Below are 14,968 nucleotides of genomic sequence, written 5' to 3'. Positions count from 1 at the left end.
AACGTTCGATAAACAAATTTACTACAGTCAGAGATAGGGACTTTAACATGAATTATTCCATAAATAGTGGGAGAAAGCATAGCTTGACTTTTCAGTTCTACAGCACCAAGCAATTTGATGTGGACCAAATTAACTGGGCCCCCCAGGCCAGGCCAGGCCAGGCCTCTGTATGATTCGCTCTGCCCAGGCAACTCGCCTACCATTGAAACCGGGATTACCCACTCGAGCCAGCGGAACCCCAAAATGCTCGTCCTCCGCAAAACCCTCCTCCATGGCCACCTCCCTGCGCCGCCGGCCGCCGCCGCGTCCGCGTCCTCTCGGATCTCCTCCCTCCTCCGCCTCCTCTCTTCGGCCTCCTTTTCCGGGGGCAGCGGAGGTGGGGACGAATGGGGCGCCTCCTCCTTCCCCGGAGGAGGCAGCGGCGAGGGCGGGGGCGGGGGTGGGGACGAATGGGGCTCCACCTGGTCCACCGGCCTCACCAAGGACCACTTCGACGGATCCTCGCCCTCCGTCGGCCGCCCAGTCCCTTCGCCCTCCGTCGGCCACCCGGTCCCTTCTCAGTCCGCGCCCGTCTCCCGTGAGCAGGCGGCCGTTCGCTCCATGGACGAGTGGGACGAGATGATCCGGGATCTGGAGCGTAGCAATGTCGAGGCGAAGGCGTTCGTGGATTCATGGGACGACCGGATGCGGGAGACCTGTGCGCTGCTGAAGCAGGTGCGAGAGCCGGGCGCTCGGGGCTCGTACCTCAAGGACTCGGAGAAGCAGGAGATGTACCGGCTGCACAAGGAGGACCCCGCGACTTACACCGTGGAGCGGCTCGCCAAGGACTTCCGCGTCATGCGACAGCGCGTGCACGCCATCCTCTGGCTCAAGGAGATGGAGGAGGAAGAGGAGAGGAAGAGGGGCCAGCCGCTCGACGACTCCATCGAAATCCTGCTCGACAGCTGCCCAGAGTACGTCAAATAGTTCGTTTGATTTGGTTTTCTGTTTTATATATATAGTCCAGTTCCTTATAGTTTAGGCCTGTTTAAGTAGGAACAACTGAAAGTGCTAAATAAGCTAGAAACATACATAACTAATGGGTATCGGTTAACGACACCAATTTGTTAGAAATGCAAAGAGAGTAAGGACACTGAGTTGTTGCACCATGCAAATTTCCATCGATGGAATTATCAACTGCTCCAAACCATAACCACACTTGCAATGCTTAGGTTAGAACTTAGAACTAAACGGTAAGGAAAACAAACCTGTAACTTCTTCAAAATGGACGCTGTAGTTTGGCACTCTGTCTTGAATATATGATTAGATGTGTAGTCAAAGAAATGAAGTGATTGACAATTCTTTTTCAGGGTATGAGGTGCACTCAGTTAGGTATTTGGCACATATAAAAACTTGATGCGTTCAATCTTGTCAAATTAATTTTTAAAATGTCTCTGTACAAACCTTACATATCTGATCATATTGTGGAGTTGTTAATGGAAGTATTGGATTTCTGCAGCGTTTCATTTGTCATGTGATGTGCATGTAAGTTTTGTCATTAGTGCTTGATAGACATTGTCATATCGACTTCTCCAATTTATTTATTCTTTGTATTTCTCTAATGAGAAGTGAAAGGCTATGTTGTTGTTGTTGTCTCTAATGAGAAGTGAAAGTCAATATATCATTGTGGAAGATAAATCTGTATTTTCTAACCGTAGTCATTTGAAATATTAAGATTGTGCAGAGGTAATTGCACGTGATTGATGTGCCACGAGTATCTTTCCTTGTATTTTTTATTCTAAATGATATCAACATATGCAATTAGGGTGCGTTTGGTTGCTGCCGTTCTGTGCCCTAAATTATCGGTTGGCTAGCCAAATTTAGGCGCCCGAATCATCGGCCCAGGAATTGGGTCCGCGTCGGCTGCAGAGTGAATTACACGTTGGCCATGCGGTGCTGAGCAAGCCAAAACGTGGCTGGGATCCAAACTCTTATCCAGCCTACGGTCAATGACCAATTTATGGCCAGGCATGCGAGGGCGTCTATCCACACGCGCCCTTAATGTGTACAGTATTGTTTGCCATACGTACAAATACATGTTTGACTTTGCACGATCTTCCATGGATATCTTTGACCGCTAATATCTTCTAGAATGTGTTCTTAAAATCCTCCAAATTTATGAGATTTTGGAAGTGTTTTTTCATACAAATATACACATATATCATGCATGTCTCCAAACTAAAAAAAATGAAGTTATTGGTGTTTGTTGTTTTTATGTTTAACTAAATCTTGTTCTAAACAACATATCTTTTGACCTGAGGAAGTAATAATTTTTCTGAATGTCAACAGTATGCAACATCTGAACCTTCTTTTCTTTTCTCCTGCAGGTTCTTCAATTCTCATGACAGGGAATTTCATGTAGCTACCCTTCCATATAAACCTGACTTCAAAGTGATGCCAGAGGGCTGGGATGGCACAACACGAGATCCTGATGAGGTTCTATATGAAATTTCAGTGAAGAAGATCAAATGTTGTATGAGGAATTTGTTCAGCGCTTGGAATTCAACAAGAAGAAGGTAAGCACTTTTTGATCTCCATCATGTATAGGACCAGCTTTACGTTTCTGATGAGCAATCTGATCTGTTATAGTTCAGTGCGAATGTGCGTTAAGTTACACACCTGGATCTTATTATTTATCTATGTCATGGCCACAAAAAACCATAGCTGAAACTGTCTCGACTGTTGTTGATTGCATATACGACTTCATAATTAAAATTTGAATGGTAAGATGAGACAAATCATATGTTGGACTGCAGGTGGCAGGGGAGGTTAAGTGCCACAAGTACAGCCGGCGCCGGCCAGACAATGGATGGAGCTACATGGTCGAAAAGCTTGGTTCTCAGGGAAAGCGTGGTGCAGGAGGGGGCTGGAAGTTCATCAGCTTGCCTGATGGATCAAGCCGGCCACTAAATGATATGGAGAAGATGTATGTTAAGCGGGAGACTCCAAAACGGCGAAGGAGGATAATTGCACCATACAAGTGACGTGGACAACCTCAGTTTGTCGAAATTCAAATTTTCTCAACTGTCTTTTGACATTCTCCAGGGAGGCTGAAGCTGAAACTGTGAAGTTGTTTGGAACCCCCAGAATTGGTCCTGTGTTTTCGCAGTACAGTAGATGGTTTGATGTTGCTGAGTATCGTATTTTGTAACATGGATGATTTTCCCACATTTAGGCAGCTGAATAATCATCTTTTGAACTGTTGGTGTTCCTCCCATCTGTATACATTGCCGAGCAACATTTCCAAGCCACGTGCTTCGTTGCCGGAGCTGCAAGGCAAAACACTTTGCATATAGACATTTTCTGATAAGCTGAAACTCGAGATTTATTTTCTCGTGCGCTCAGTGAATAGCTTGGTGTAAAATATTGTTCTGTGTCGTTTCAGCTTCACGGGCATACTCTCAGCTTAAATTTAATTTCATGTTTTTTTTGAAACATAAAATTAATTTCATGTTTGTTTAGAGTGGCAGATGCTCTTTGTAGTAATCAATTAAGCGGCAGGTGCTCTTTGTAGTAAACTGCTAACATGATTTAGTGAACGAAACTTTAACCGACTTGGGAAATTGGAAAATCTCTGGTTTTCTGAAACGGGTGAAACGGGACATCCAGTGTCTCTTGTGAGTAGTTGCAATGGAGTAAGTACAATCAGTATCAACCACTCTTGGAACTTGGTTCTTGGCTGTAGATTCACTCACATTGTCTTGACGAGCGAGGTTGGCGAGGGCTTCCCCAGCGTGGTGGCGGTGGCGGTGGCGGTGGCTCCAAAAGTAGCCCAAAATCCATGTAGTATCCGATGACATTTTGCACAAAAAAAGTAGGTGATGTAGAGTTATCATAGTTACTCGAGGTATGCTTAGGGAGAGAGAAGATGATCCATACAAGTAGAAGAGGGAGAGATAATAAAAACAACACATGATGGAAGAAGAATGCACTCTTGAGACCCTAAGAAATGATAGTTTGCATTGTGTAAATAATAGTCTCAATATTTCTTAGAGGACTACTTTATTTGTACTGAAACTATTAGGAGTGTTAACCTCCATTGCTCGTGCTCTAAATAGGCGTATGCCGCTCCTTGTATAAAAATTCAGCTTGTTCGGCGTAACTTATTTGCAGACAAAGAAACAGCCTGTCGTACAGTGCCAGCAGAGGGAAGCTACTGTTGCTGGTGCTGCAAATAAGCTGCAATGCTCGTACTGAAACTATTAGGAGTGTTTGGATCAAGTTCGTTCTGCATTTTTAATGCGGCTAATGGGCCCCGACCATATTGCCTCCAAATTCCTACTTGTACCTCTCCAGGGTGCAGTTGATTGAGTGTGGAAACAAACGCTGCCTGTTTTCGTGCAAGTTTCGCCTTTGTCTTTTTTTTTTTGGAAAAAGTTTCGCCTTTGTCGGATCGATGTTTACGCACAGCATTTCGTGGGGTTTTTTTTTATTTTTGGCGAGTGGATCGGTTTCTGTTTAGCTGACATGCAATTTCTTCACGAGAGAAAATCAGACTAGAATGACGTAAAAAAAACTGTTGCAGAAACATCATTTCCTGTGTCGTGATGGTCACACGCCACACGCCCGACGTGCCCGCGCCGAGCTGGGCAGCTGGCGGCGGTGCCTTGGCCTGGCAGAAGCTCCCAATCTGCCGCCGTCACCCACCATGGTGATGATCCATCATCATCATCAATCAATCAAAATTCAAAATCCTCGAACCGGTCTACCCCACCAACCCCCACCCGTGCCCCCGCCCCCTGCTCACCAATACCTTTGTACCTGCCACAATGACACCTCGCCCCCGTACCTCGCCGTAAAACCAACTCGCTTTCGCACGGCCGAGCCGTACCTCACTGTTCTCTGCCTCGTCCATCGTGGGCACTGGGCAGGCGCCGATCTGGCCGAGCCGAGAGCCCGAGGCGAAGGCGACGTGTACCGGCGCACGAACCCAACCGGCAACCGCGGCAGAGGCGGCCGAGCCGGCAGCAAAGCCCCGCCTCCCTCGGGCTCTCCGGCCGTCGCTTTGTTTCTGCCACCTCGCTGCGATTCGGCGGCCAAACCCACCCGAATTCGCGTCGATCCGAGCTCGTTTCTGCTAAAAGAAAAGCCGTCCGCTCCTTCCTCTCCCCGGATTTGTTGTTATAGCTCTGCTTTCGTCGCGTAATCCAGCCCTCCCCGTCTCTTCTGCCGAACGAGTCAGACCGGGCGGGTTAATGTAACCTGCCTTGCTTGCGGCGAGAGGCGAGACTGGAAGAGGCGGAGGAGGAGGTCAAGGGCTCAAGGCAATGGGCGGGGCGGAGGCGCTGGGCCAGCCGGACGGCCATGCGAACGGGGCCGTGGTGGAGGAGAAGCTGGACGCGCTGCGGCGGCAGCTGGGGAAGGCGGACGGCGACCCGCTCCGGATCGTCGGCGTCGGGGCGGGCGCCTGGGGCAGCGTCTTCTGCGCGCTGCTGCAGGACGCGTACGGCCACCTCCGCGACAAGGCGCAGGTCCGCATCTGGCGCCGCCCGGGCCGCGCCGTCGACCGCGCCACCGCCGAGCACCTCTTCGACGTCATCAACGCGCGCGAGGACGTCCTGCGCCGCCTGATCCGCCGCTGCGCCTACCTCAAGTATGTCGAGGCGCGCCTCGGCGACCGCACGCTCTACGCCGACGAGATACTCAGGGACGGCTTCTGCCTCAACATGATCGACACGCCGCTCTGCCCGCTCAAGGTCGTCACCAACCTGCAGGAGGCTGTCTGGGACGCCGACATTGTCGTCAACGGCGTGCCGTCCACCGACACCAGGGAGGTGTTCGGGGAGATTGGGAGGTACTGGAAGGAGAGGATCACTGCCCCCATCATCATCTCCCTCGCCAAGGGAATAGAGGCGTCGCTGGATCCACTGCCACGGATCATAACTCCCACGCAGATGATTAGCAATGCAAGTGAGGTTCCTCGACCTTTCGTCTAACTAACCATTAAACCGTGCTATTTCTTTATTGAATTCAAACCGGGCTCTGTTTTTATTTGTGACTCTCCTCGGTTATATCGAATTTGGATCTCTGCCCTTAGCTTCTTCAGTCTGGTACCTCAATATTCAATTGCGATTATAGGTCTTCGCTTCAAATTTCATTAGAACTAGTATTTCAGTTATGTTGTCAAAGACAACTCACATGTGAATGGAATTGTCTTCATTTGGTGTCTACCAGTAGAAAGTTGTAATTGCAACAATGGTTCCTGATAACCTCTACAGAGTGCTGTAGAATCATCATCTAGACATCTACATATTCATTTTATGGCTAGACTTCACATGATATTCTCGATAAGTTTCTTCAACAATTTGACAAAGACACTTGATTAACCATTTAACCTAATTGTTCATCCAATCATCCTGCATTGAGGTCCATTAAGTTTTCTATTGCGTTAGCGATCCTGTGAGCCAATTGATAGGGCTTCACCAGACGCTACCTGAATCATTTTCCAGTTTCCTGTTTTTGCATACAAAACATTGTAGTGTTTTCATACATATTTATCCATATCAAATCAGATACATATTTGTTTCATGCTTCCTTCTAATATCCAAGTATTTGTTTTCCCCTCTTTAACTTTGTCTGATTTATTATGGACTATTGGTATAATGCAGCTGGAGTTCCATTGGAGAACATTCTTTATCTTGGTGGACCTAATATTGCTTCTGAAATTTACAACAAAGAATATGCAAATGCACGTATTTGTGGAGCTGACAAATGGAGAAAACCTCTTGCAAAGTTTTTGAGGCAGCCTCATTTTATTGTGTGGGATAACAGTGATCTCATCACTCATGAAGTCATGGGTGGCTTAAAAAATGTCTATGCTATTGGTGCTGGTAATTTCTATTTGTCTTTTTCACTGTTTCCTTCTTTTCTCGAACACGGAGGAGAGCTGCGTATATCATTATATTAAGAAGAAAACGAGGGGTTAGAAACCCTTGCAACACCACACATGCCACCCCACCACATTCTTCATTGTTTCCTCCCAACTTGAATTAATGTTCTTGAATCAGTGCCTTGCTTCATAGAATTTTCTGATGCCCTGCTTCATATGAATGTGTTGTCTTAAAGGAAACTAAAAAAATGTTAGCCGTAGCATCTTATAAGAAAGATTCAGTAGACAATAAGTGATGAGAAATGCATGGTGCAGTGAACTTTATTCTATGCACATAGCACGGCGCTCAGTGACACCCCAAGTAGGCCTATGGTTTCATTAATTTGCTGAACATTCTTATATCTTGCAGGTATGGTAGCTGCACTAACAAACGAGAGTGCAACCAGCAAATCCGTTTACTTTGCACTTTGCACATCTGAGATGATCTACATCACACACCTTCTGGAAGAAGAACCTGAAAAACTTGCTGGACCCTTATTAGCTGACACTTATGTCACATTGTTGAAAGGTCGTAATGCATGGTATGGGCAGAAGTTAGCTAAAGGCGAATTGACATTAGAAATGGGTGACAGCATTAAAGGAAAAGGGACCATTCAGGTATGCCCTTTTAATTTGGGTTAATTGGATTAATGTCATTATAATTTTCGACGTTTGGAGAAACGCCATTACTATTCGTCTATTTTGAAGCATGCCATTACAATTCTTCGTTTGCCACAAAAATGCCACTGAATACGTATGGACGTAGCCTAGACCCAGCTGTAGCGTATACGAAGACGTATACTTTATCTCCTTGTCACTGACACGCGGGCCCCACCTTTCATCTTCTTCTTCCTCTCATCTCTCTCTCCTAATGGGCGCATCGAAGGGGTGTGGGCGAGAGCCGCCATTGGCAGTGTGCTCGACGGGAGGAGTGGAGGGATGGGGGCGACTGAAGGAGGAGGCTGCTGCTCACCCGCGTGGCCGCGTGGTCTCGGCGGTTGCTGCGCGCGTAGCCATGGCGTGCCGGAGCTTCTCCGCCTCGAGCCCCGGCGCGGCCATGGCGGGCGGAGCTGCTGCGCGGCCATGGTGGGTGGAGCTCGCGCGCAGCTATGGCGGGCCGAAGCTCCCGCGCCTCGAGCTCCGCTGGCGCCACCAGGAATGGGCAAGCAGCAGCAGCTCGTGGAGCCCCATGACGACTTGACAAGGCGGAGCTTCTTCTCGCGGTGGCCGGAGCTGGAGGCGGGCGCGCCATCATCCCCGTCCGTGGAGCCGACGCTCCGGCGGTTGGAGCTTCGCCCCTGGGGCTGCTGCTACTGCTGCTCTAGGCAGAGGAGCTCTGGCCCGCCAACTCCGCCTGCCGTGGCCGCGTGGGAGCTCCTCCACCATGGCAGCGCGGGAGCTCGAGGCGGAGGAGCTCCGGCCCGCCATGGCTGTGCGTGCTGCTGCCGGCGTGCTGCTGCTGCTGCTCGGCCGCGTGCTGCTGCTGCTGCTACTCGCCGTGGCCGTGGCCGCGTCGGGATGGAGAGAGAGGAGGAAGAAGAAGATGACATGTGGGGCCCGCGTGTCAGTGACAGGGGTGATGAAGTATACGTCTTCGTATACGCCTGCAGCTGGGCCCAGACTGTGTCCATACATATTCAGTGGCATTTTTGTGGGAAACGAAGAATTATAATGGCATGCTTCAAAATATACGAATAGTAATGGCGTTTCTCCGAACGTCGAAAATTATAATGGCATGAATCCAATTAACCTTTTTAATTTGGGTTAAGTCCAATTTACACCCTCCAACTTGCAGCAAAGTTCGGATTTCAACCTCGAACTTCAAAACCGGACAACTTTGACCCTCCAACTCTCGAAAAAGTTCAACTTTCAACCTTCTGGGCGGTTTTGCGGGTGAACACTAACTTTTGATATTTTCAGGAGCGTCAGAATTTTATATTATTTTTTCGAGCATCTTAACTTCCTCAAATGAAAAAACTCAAAACTACAAAGTTGTAGATCTCATCGAGGTCTACAATTTACATATAAAAATTATCTTTATCCGACATCGTATTGAAGGGTTTTCTATTTTTTGAAATTTGAGTCTCATCACGCGATAAAATATGGTGCTGAAATTTTATATTATTTTTTCGAACATCTTACTGTCCTCAAATGAAAAAACTCAAAACTATAAAGTTATAGATCTCATCGAGGTCTATAATTTACATATAAAAATTATCTTCATCCGACATCGTATTGAAGGGTTTTCTATTTTTTGAAATTTGAGTCTCATCACGTGTGAAACAATTTTGTCGCGTGATGAGACTCAAATTTCAAAAAATAGAAAACCCTTCAATACGATGTCGGATGAAGATAATTTTTATATGTAAATTGTATACCTCGATGAGATCTACAACTTTGTAGTTTTGAGTTTTTTCATTTGAGGACAGTAAGATGCTCGAAAAAATAATATAAAATTTCAGCACCATATTTTATCGCGTGATGAGACTCAAATTTTAAAAAATAGAAAACCCTTCAATACGATGTCGGATGAAGATAATTTTTATATGTAAATTGTAGACCTCGATGAGATTTACAACTTTGTGGTTTTGAGTTTTTTCATTTGAGGACAGTAAGATGCTCGAAAAAATAATATAAAATTTCAGCACCATATTTAATCACGTGATGAGACTCAAATTTCAAAAAATAGAAAACCCTTCAATACGATGTCGGATGAAGATAATTTTTATATGTAAATTGTAGACCTCGACGAGATCTACAACTTTGTAGTTTTGAGTTTTTTCATTTGAGGATGTTAAGATGCTTGAAAAAATAATATAAAATTTTGGTGCCACCCAAAAATATCAAAAGTTACTGTTCATCCACAAAACCGTCAAGGTTGAATGTTTAACTTTTTCGAGAGTTGGAGGGCCAAAGTTGTCCGGTTTTGAAGTTCGAGGTTGAAATCCGAACTTTGCTGCAAGTTGGAGGGTGTAAATTGGACTTAACCCTTTTAATTTTGATTGACATCTAAACTTCGAAGAACTGCATGAATATGCCTAAATGGTTCATGTAATGAATTATCCTATTGCCATTTGATTTCAGGGTGTCTCTGCAGTTGAAGCGTTTTATGAGCTTCTTAGTCAGGATAGCTTAAGTGTCATGCATCCAGAAGCCAACAGATCTGTTGCGCCGGTTGAGATGTGCCCGATCCTAAAAGCACTACATAGGATTTTGATCACGAGGTTAGGACCTAAGACCAACTCAACATACTCTACACCAGTTACATTTTGATTGGATTACCTATGTCAGTAACCTATATTACTAACCCATACATACTGATAACTTGATTGTCATGGTTCCTTCTGCCCCTGCCTTTGTGCGAGCTATTCTACTTTATGTTTCAATAGTTTGGAAATAATTCAGTGAACTAAGGTTTTCTGATATTTGACTGAGTTGGTCTGTTTACATATAATGCACAGGGACCGTCCTGCTGATTCGATTCTTCAGGCTATAAGAGATGAGACAATGTATGATCCGCGTGAAAGAATTGAGATGGCACAAGGCCATTCACTCTACCGACCATCTCTTCTTGGTCAACCAAAAGATGTCAAAACCTAGAAGTTATTTTCTTTCCCTTTCCCTTATTGGTTAGAACTCAGACGATCTTGTGAGTTGCTATATGTTTATGCACGGTGTAATTGTTGTTGTAACATTAGTTAAATCTGAGAAGGTATTTATTTAGCTTGGTAAATATTAGTAGCCTTGTATGATGCAGGGCATGATTTCAAGGAAGAAAATAAAATGATTTCATATTTTTTCTGAGTAAAAAAAATCTATGAATTTTCTTAGATTAAATCATATTTTAGTATTTTGAAATGCATATTTTCAGGAAAAAAAATATTTGCATATTTTTCGAAAAATTATTTCTACAACTTTTTTGGTAAAGTATAAATGACTCCTGAATTATTGCAAGGGTGGCTGACATGTGTAGGAAGGTTGACATGATTCTACGTCAGCCAACATCAAAACTGTTTTCCAATTAAAGAAGGTAAATTTGATTTTCGCAACTGTTTTCGTGGGGCAAAATGAAAGAGCGTCGGCCCATCTTTGTGGGCCGTTTTTTTTTCTGAATTTTGTGTCGTTTGTTTGCCAACAGAAGAGCTTTTTCTCCTTGATCACACGTGTTATGAAAATGGTAAAACGCCTGTTTTCATTTTTCTTCTGGAAGACACAGTTTTTGTGTAAATTTGCACTGATATTCACAGTTTAGTTGGCAAAATCGGACCATTCCGCGATCTGCGTGTCAAGTGGCTCTAGTCAATGTGTCGAGTGCTGTAACCATAGCAGACCACCTTTTAAAGTTTCTCCAAAATTCAAGATGTTCGTAAGTTTCACTTTAATATAAATCCTTATATGGTCCAAATAAGGCATACGCACGAAAGACGCGGGGAAATTTTCCTTTCAGCAGATTGCATCCCAAATGATTGTTGTTGTTGACCATAATGGAGAAGTAGAGTTTCCCGTCGAAGCACCGAACCTGCTGAATCTGGAGGCAGACCAAGCACGGAAAGTCCCGGCGGCGGACGTGCAGTTTCCATCAGGCATCAACCGCATTGCGACTCACATAGACGTTCAGGCCGTGCGTTTCGGTGCCCGCCTGACACACGGGCACGCGCGGGCCTATTGGGTCGTGGCCAATCGGTGGTTGCAGGGCCCGCCCATATATATAGCGAGCCGTGCGTGCCGGAGGTGGAAGGCTCACAAGGAAGCAGAGAAATTTTTGCAGAAAAAAAGAAACTGCCTGATGCTCCTCCAAGCCTGACGAGGAACCGCGATGAGGATGGCCGCCGCCGCTCTGTGGATCTCCGCCTGCAGCTGCAGCTTGCTGCTCTCGTTGTCCTTCTCAGGTGATGAGCGCATCGCTTCACAGCTGCTAGCTGGTGAATTTGGTTTACCTTCTTACCATGTGTCCATCTGTTCCAAGGTGTTGCGATATTGACTGTCTTGAGTATACACCTATACGGTGCCGTAGTTAGTACGTGCAATTGCTTCTTGTTAGGAACATGAGAACAGACCCAACGTTACATAGGCTGATTTTTTTTTTTCTTTCGACGAGTAATTGATTCTTGCAAATGTCAGATATTGTCGCTGTTTGGTTTCTGTTATTATCTTTCTTTCTCAACAGAAGCGGCAGGAGTTCTGCCGAGGCATTAAAAGATTAGTGTCTACTTTCACCTGTACCTTTCCGTTTCACGAGAGCTTTTATTCTTTGGATAACCTTTTAGCGTCGATTGTTAGCCATTACAGCCTGTTCTGGTTCTGGCTCTGTTGCTCTTACCTGTATACCTCTGTTTTGTACCCAAGTCGAGAAATCATTTACGCAGTAAACAGCATCCTTTATTTTGTTTGTTATAAGCTGCTGATGGAGGGTTTCTTTCACTGTTCTGTTCTGAACGACTTCACGTTAATGCATGGTCGGGCTCTCTCGTCTAACCCTCTTGACAGATGGTCTCCTTCCTCCATGGATCAGATAGCCATGGTTGGTTTAATTTCTGTACGGGTTCTTGTTGCCATGTTGGTTTGCCTGTCAATCTGAAGTTATGTGTTCAATTATGATAGTGAAACATCAACAGAGATACATAGCCCCTTATGAAGAGCAGTAGTAGTACTGCAATGCACGCCTTAATTGGCGATAGCTAAAAAGGAGCGATCCAAAGTACAATTTCTATTTCAACCTGTGCACTTTCCATTTCAAAGTTACTGCTCCTCCCTAGAGGAAATCAAGGAATTCAAAGGATCCATGTCCATACATACTAATAATAGTGATGAACATTTTCCCCAGCCTAGTACACAATTTGCAAGAAATCTCCCAACAAATTGATACGAGTTGTATTGTACTCCTACCATGTTAGGAGGTTAGATTCAACAGGATAAATTAGCATGAATTGCATTGCCTTTTTGTTAAGTTAGTTTTAACAGCTCGAAGTTTCATGCATGCTTTGATCAGTCGTTCTCTGCTTACTGTTCAAGAGTTATGTGTCGTTCAGGAGTCGAAGGCATCGGCGTGAACTATGGCATGATCGCCAACAACCTGCCGTCCCCCGACAAGGTGATCGCGCTGTGCAAGTCCAGGAGCATCACCGACGTCCGGCTGTTCCACCCGGACACCACCGTCCTCGCGGCGCTCCAAGGCTCAGGCCTCGGCGTCGTCCTCGGCACCCTGAACGAGGACCTCGCCCGCCTGGCCTCCGACCCCTCGTTCGCCGCGTCGTGGGTGCAAGCCTACGTGCAGCCCTTCGCCGGCGCCGTCCGCTTCCGCTACGTGGCCGCGGGCAACGAGGTCATTCCGGGGGACCTCGCCTCCTACGTCCTCCCGGCCATGCAGAACCTCGAGTCCGCGCGCTCTGCGCGGCGGGGCTCGGCGGAGACGGCGGCGTGCCGGTCACCACGGCCGTGTCGACGTCCGTGCTGGGGTCCTCGTACCCGCCGTCGCAGGGCGCCTTCTCGGAGGCGGCGCTGCCGTCGTTGGCGCCCATCGCGTCGTTCCTGACGTCCAGGTCCACGCCGCTGCTCGTCAACGTGTACCCGTACTTTGCCTACTCGGCCGACCCGTCGTCGGTGCCGCTCGACTACGCGCTGCTGCAGTCCGCGTCCGCCTCGGGCGGCGCGGGCGGGGCCGTGACCGTGACGGACGGCGGGGCGTCGTACGGCAACATGTTCGACGCCATCGTGGACGCCGTGTATGCGGCGCTGGAGAGGGCCGGCGCGCCGGCGGGCCTGGAGGTGGTGGTGTCGGAGACCGGGTGGCGGCGCGGGCGCCAGCGTGGGGAACGCGGCGGCGTACGTCAATAACGTGGTACGCCACGTCGGGAGCGGGCGCGGCACGCCGCGGCGGCCCGGGAAGGCCGTGGAGGCCTTCGTCTTCGCCATGTTCAACGAGAACAAGAAGCCCGAGGGCGTGGAGCAGCACTTCGGCCTGTTCCAGCCGGACATGACCGAGGTGTACCACGTCGATTTCACGGCGGCATCTTCCTCGTAGAGTCGTAGACGAACAACGAACTACGTACGCTGCATGGATTAAGGACGCATTGGCATTTTTAAAGAAAATTTATTTAGACCCGAGTGTGTTTTAGCTTTTCCGTTTATGTACTGTCGCATCGACATGATCTGCTTTATTATTATTATTATTATTATTATTAGGAGATGATTAGTCGCAGCTAGTACCAGTAGGGTTCATCGAACGGTTGGATCGTCGATGATTGGTGGCGTTTGCACATAGGACTATATGAGTAAGGATGGCAACGGGTATATACCCGTCGGGTATCGCCGGAACGTTCTCTTCCTGTCCCCATCCCCATTAACTGTCTCGGGTATAGATTCTTGCCCATCCCCGTACCCGTCGGGTATCGGTCGGGTAACAGATACCCGACGGGTACTGCATACCCGATAAACAAGGACACTTGGGGTCGCAGTTTTGCAATCGGAGACGTTTCTTCTTCACCCGGGTATAAGTGTCGAGTCTCGGAGATGCCGAGGAGAAGGAGCGAGGTTGCGAGGAGGACGAGCAAATATGGCAGAGAGACCGAACTGAGGAAGCGAGGGGCACGAGCGCTCGTGAGACAGGCGTGCTTGTGCTGCTGGCGGAGATGGTGAGGAAAAATTGAACGAGGGTTCCTAGAACACACAAATTATATATATGACTGTTCAGATTTGGACCAAAATATCTATGTTGAGCTTCTTTGGGCCTAATACTCGCATGACAGCTCAAATAGTCGGGTTCCCCAACGGGTAACGGGGACGGGTAAACAGGGAACGTTCCCGTACCCGTTATACCCGTCGGGTATGGATTCTCCCATTTAGATGCCCGTGGGTAAAGATATGATCCCATCCCCATTCCCTAATGGATCAAATACCCATCGGGTATCGGGTCCCCGTTGCCATCCTTATATATGAGTGCGTCTTAAAGCATGAATCAACGTCAGTAACTCTGCAATACTGCATATATTGTTAAGATAGTTTTTTATGCGCTGCTTGGAGAAAATTTCTGGATTTTCTTTGTATGTATAACTGCATATATAT

The 14,968-nt window shown here is 47.2% G+C and overlaps 1 protein-coding gene and 2 pseudogenes across 1 annotated transcript; all 3 read left to right on the top strand.

Moving 5' to 3' along the window:
* Positions 1-227: 227 nt before the first annotated feature.
* On the top strand, positions 228-3,249 carry LOC136459268 (protein GAMETE CELL DEFECTIVE 1, mitochondrial-like; annotated as a pseudogene).
* Positions 3,250-4,815: 1,566 nt separating this feature from the next.
* On the top strand, positions 4,816-10,640 carry LOC136459267 (probable glycerol-3-phosphate dehydrogenase [NAD(+)] 2, cytosolic). The gene is made up of 5 exons (XM_066459142.1): positions 4,816-5,949; positions 6,648-6,869; positions 7,278-7,525; positions 9,992-10,131; positions 10,369-10,640. Exons 1-5 carry the CDS (start codon positions 5,307-5,309, stop codon positions 10,505-10,507), a joined length of 1,392 nt encoding a protein of 463 aa, XP_066315239.1. The 5' UTR covers positions 4,816-5,306; the 3' UTR covers positions 10,508-10,640.
* Positions 10,641-11,614: 974 nt separating this feature from the next.
* LOC136459266 (putative glucan endo-1,3-beta-glucosidase GVI) lies at positions 11,615-14,091 on the top strand (annotated as a pseudogene).
* Positions 14,092-14,968: the final 877 nt, after the last annotated feature.

The sequence above is a fragment of the Miscanthus floridulus genome, chromosome 6, assembly GCF_019320115.1.
Source record: "Miscanthus floridulus cultivar M001 chromosome 6, ASM1932011v1, whole genome shotgun sequence".
NCBI lineage: Eukaryota > Viridiplantae > Streptophyta > Magnoliopsida > Poales > Poaceae > Miscanthus > Miscanthus floridulus.
The sequence above is the reverse complement of the archived record's forward strand: the minus strand, read 5'-3'. Positions and strand labels throughout refer to the sequence as shown.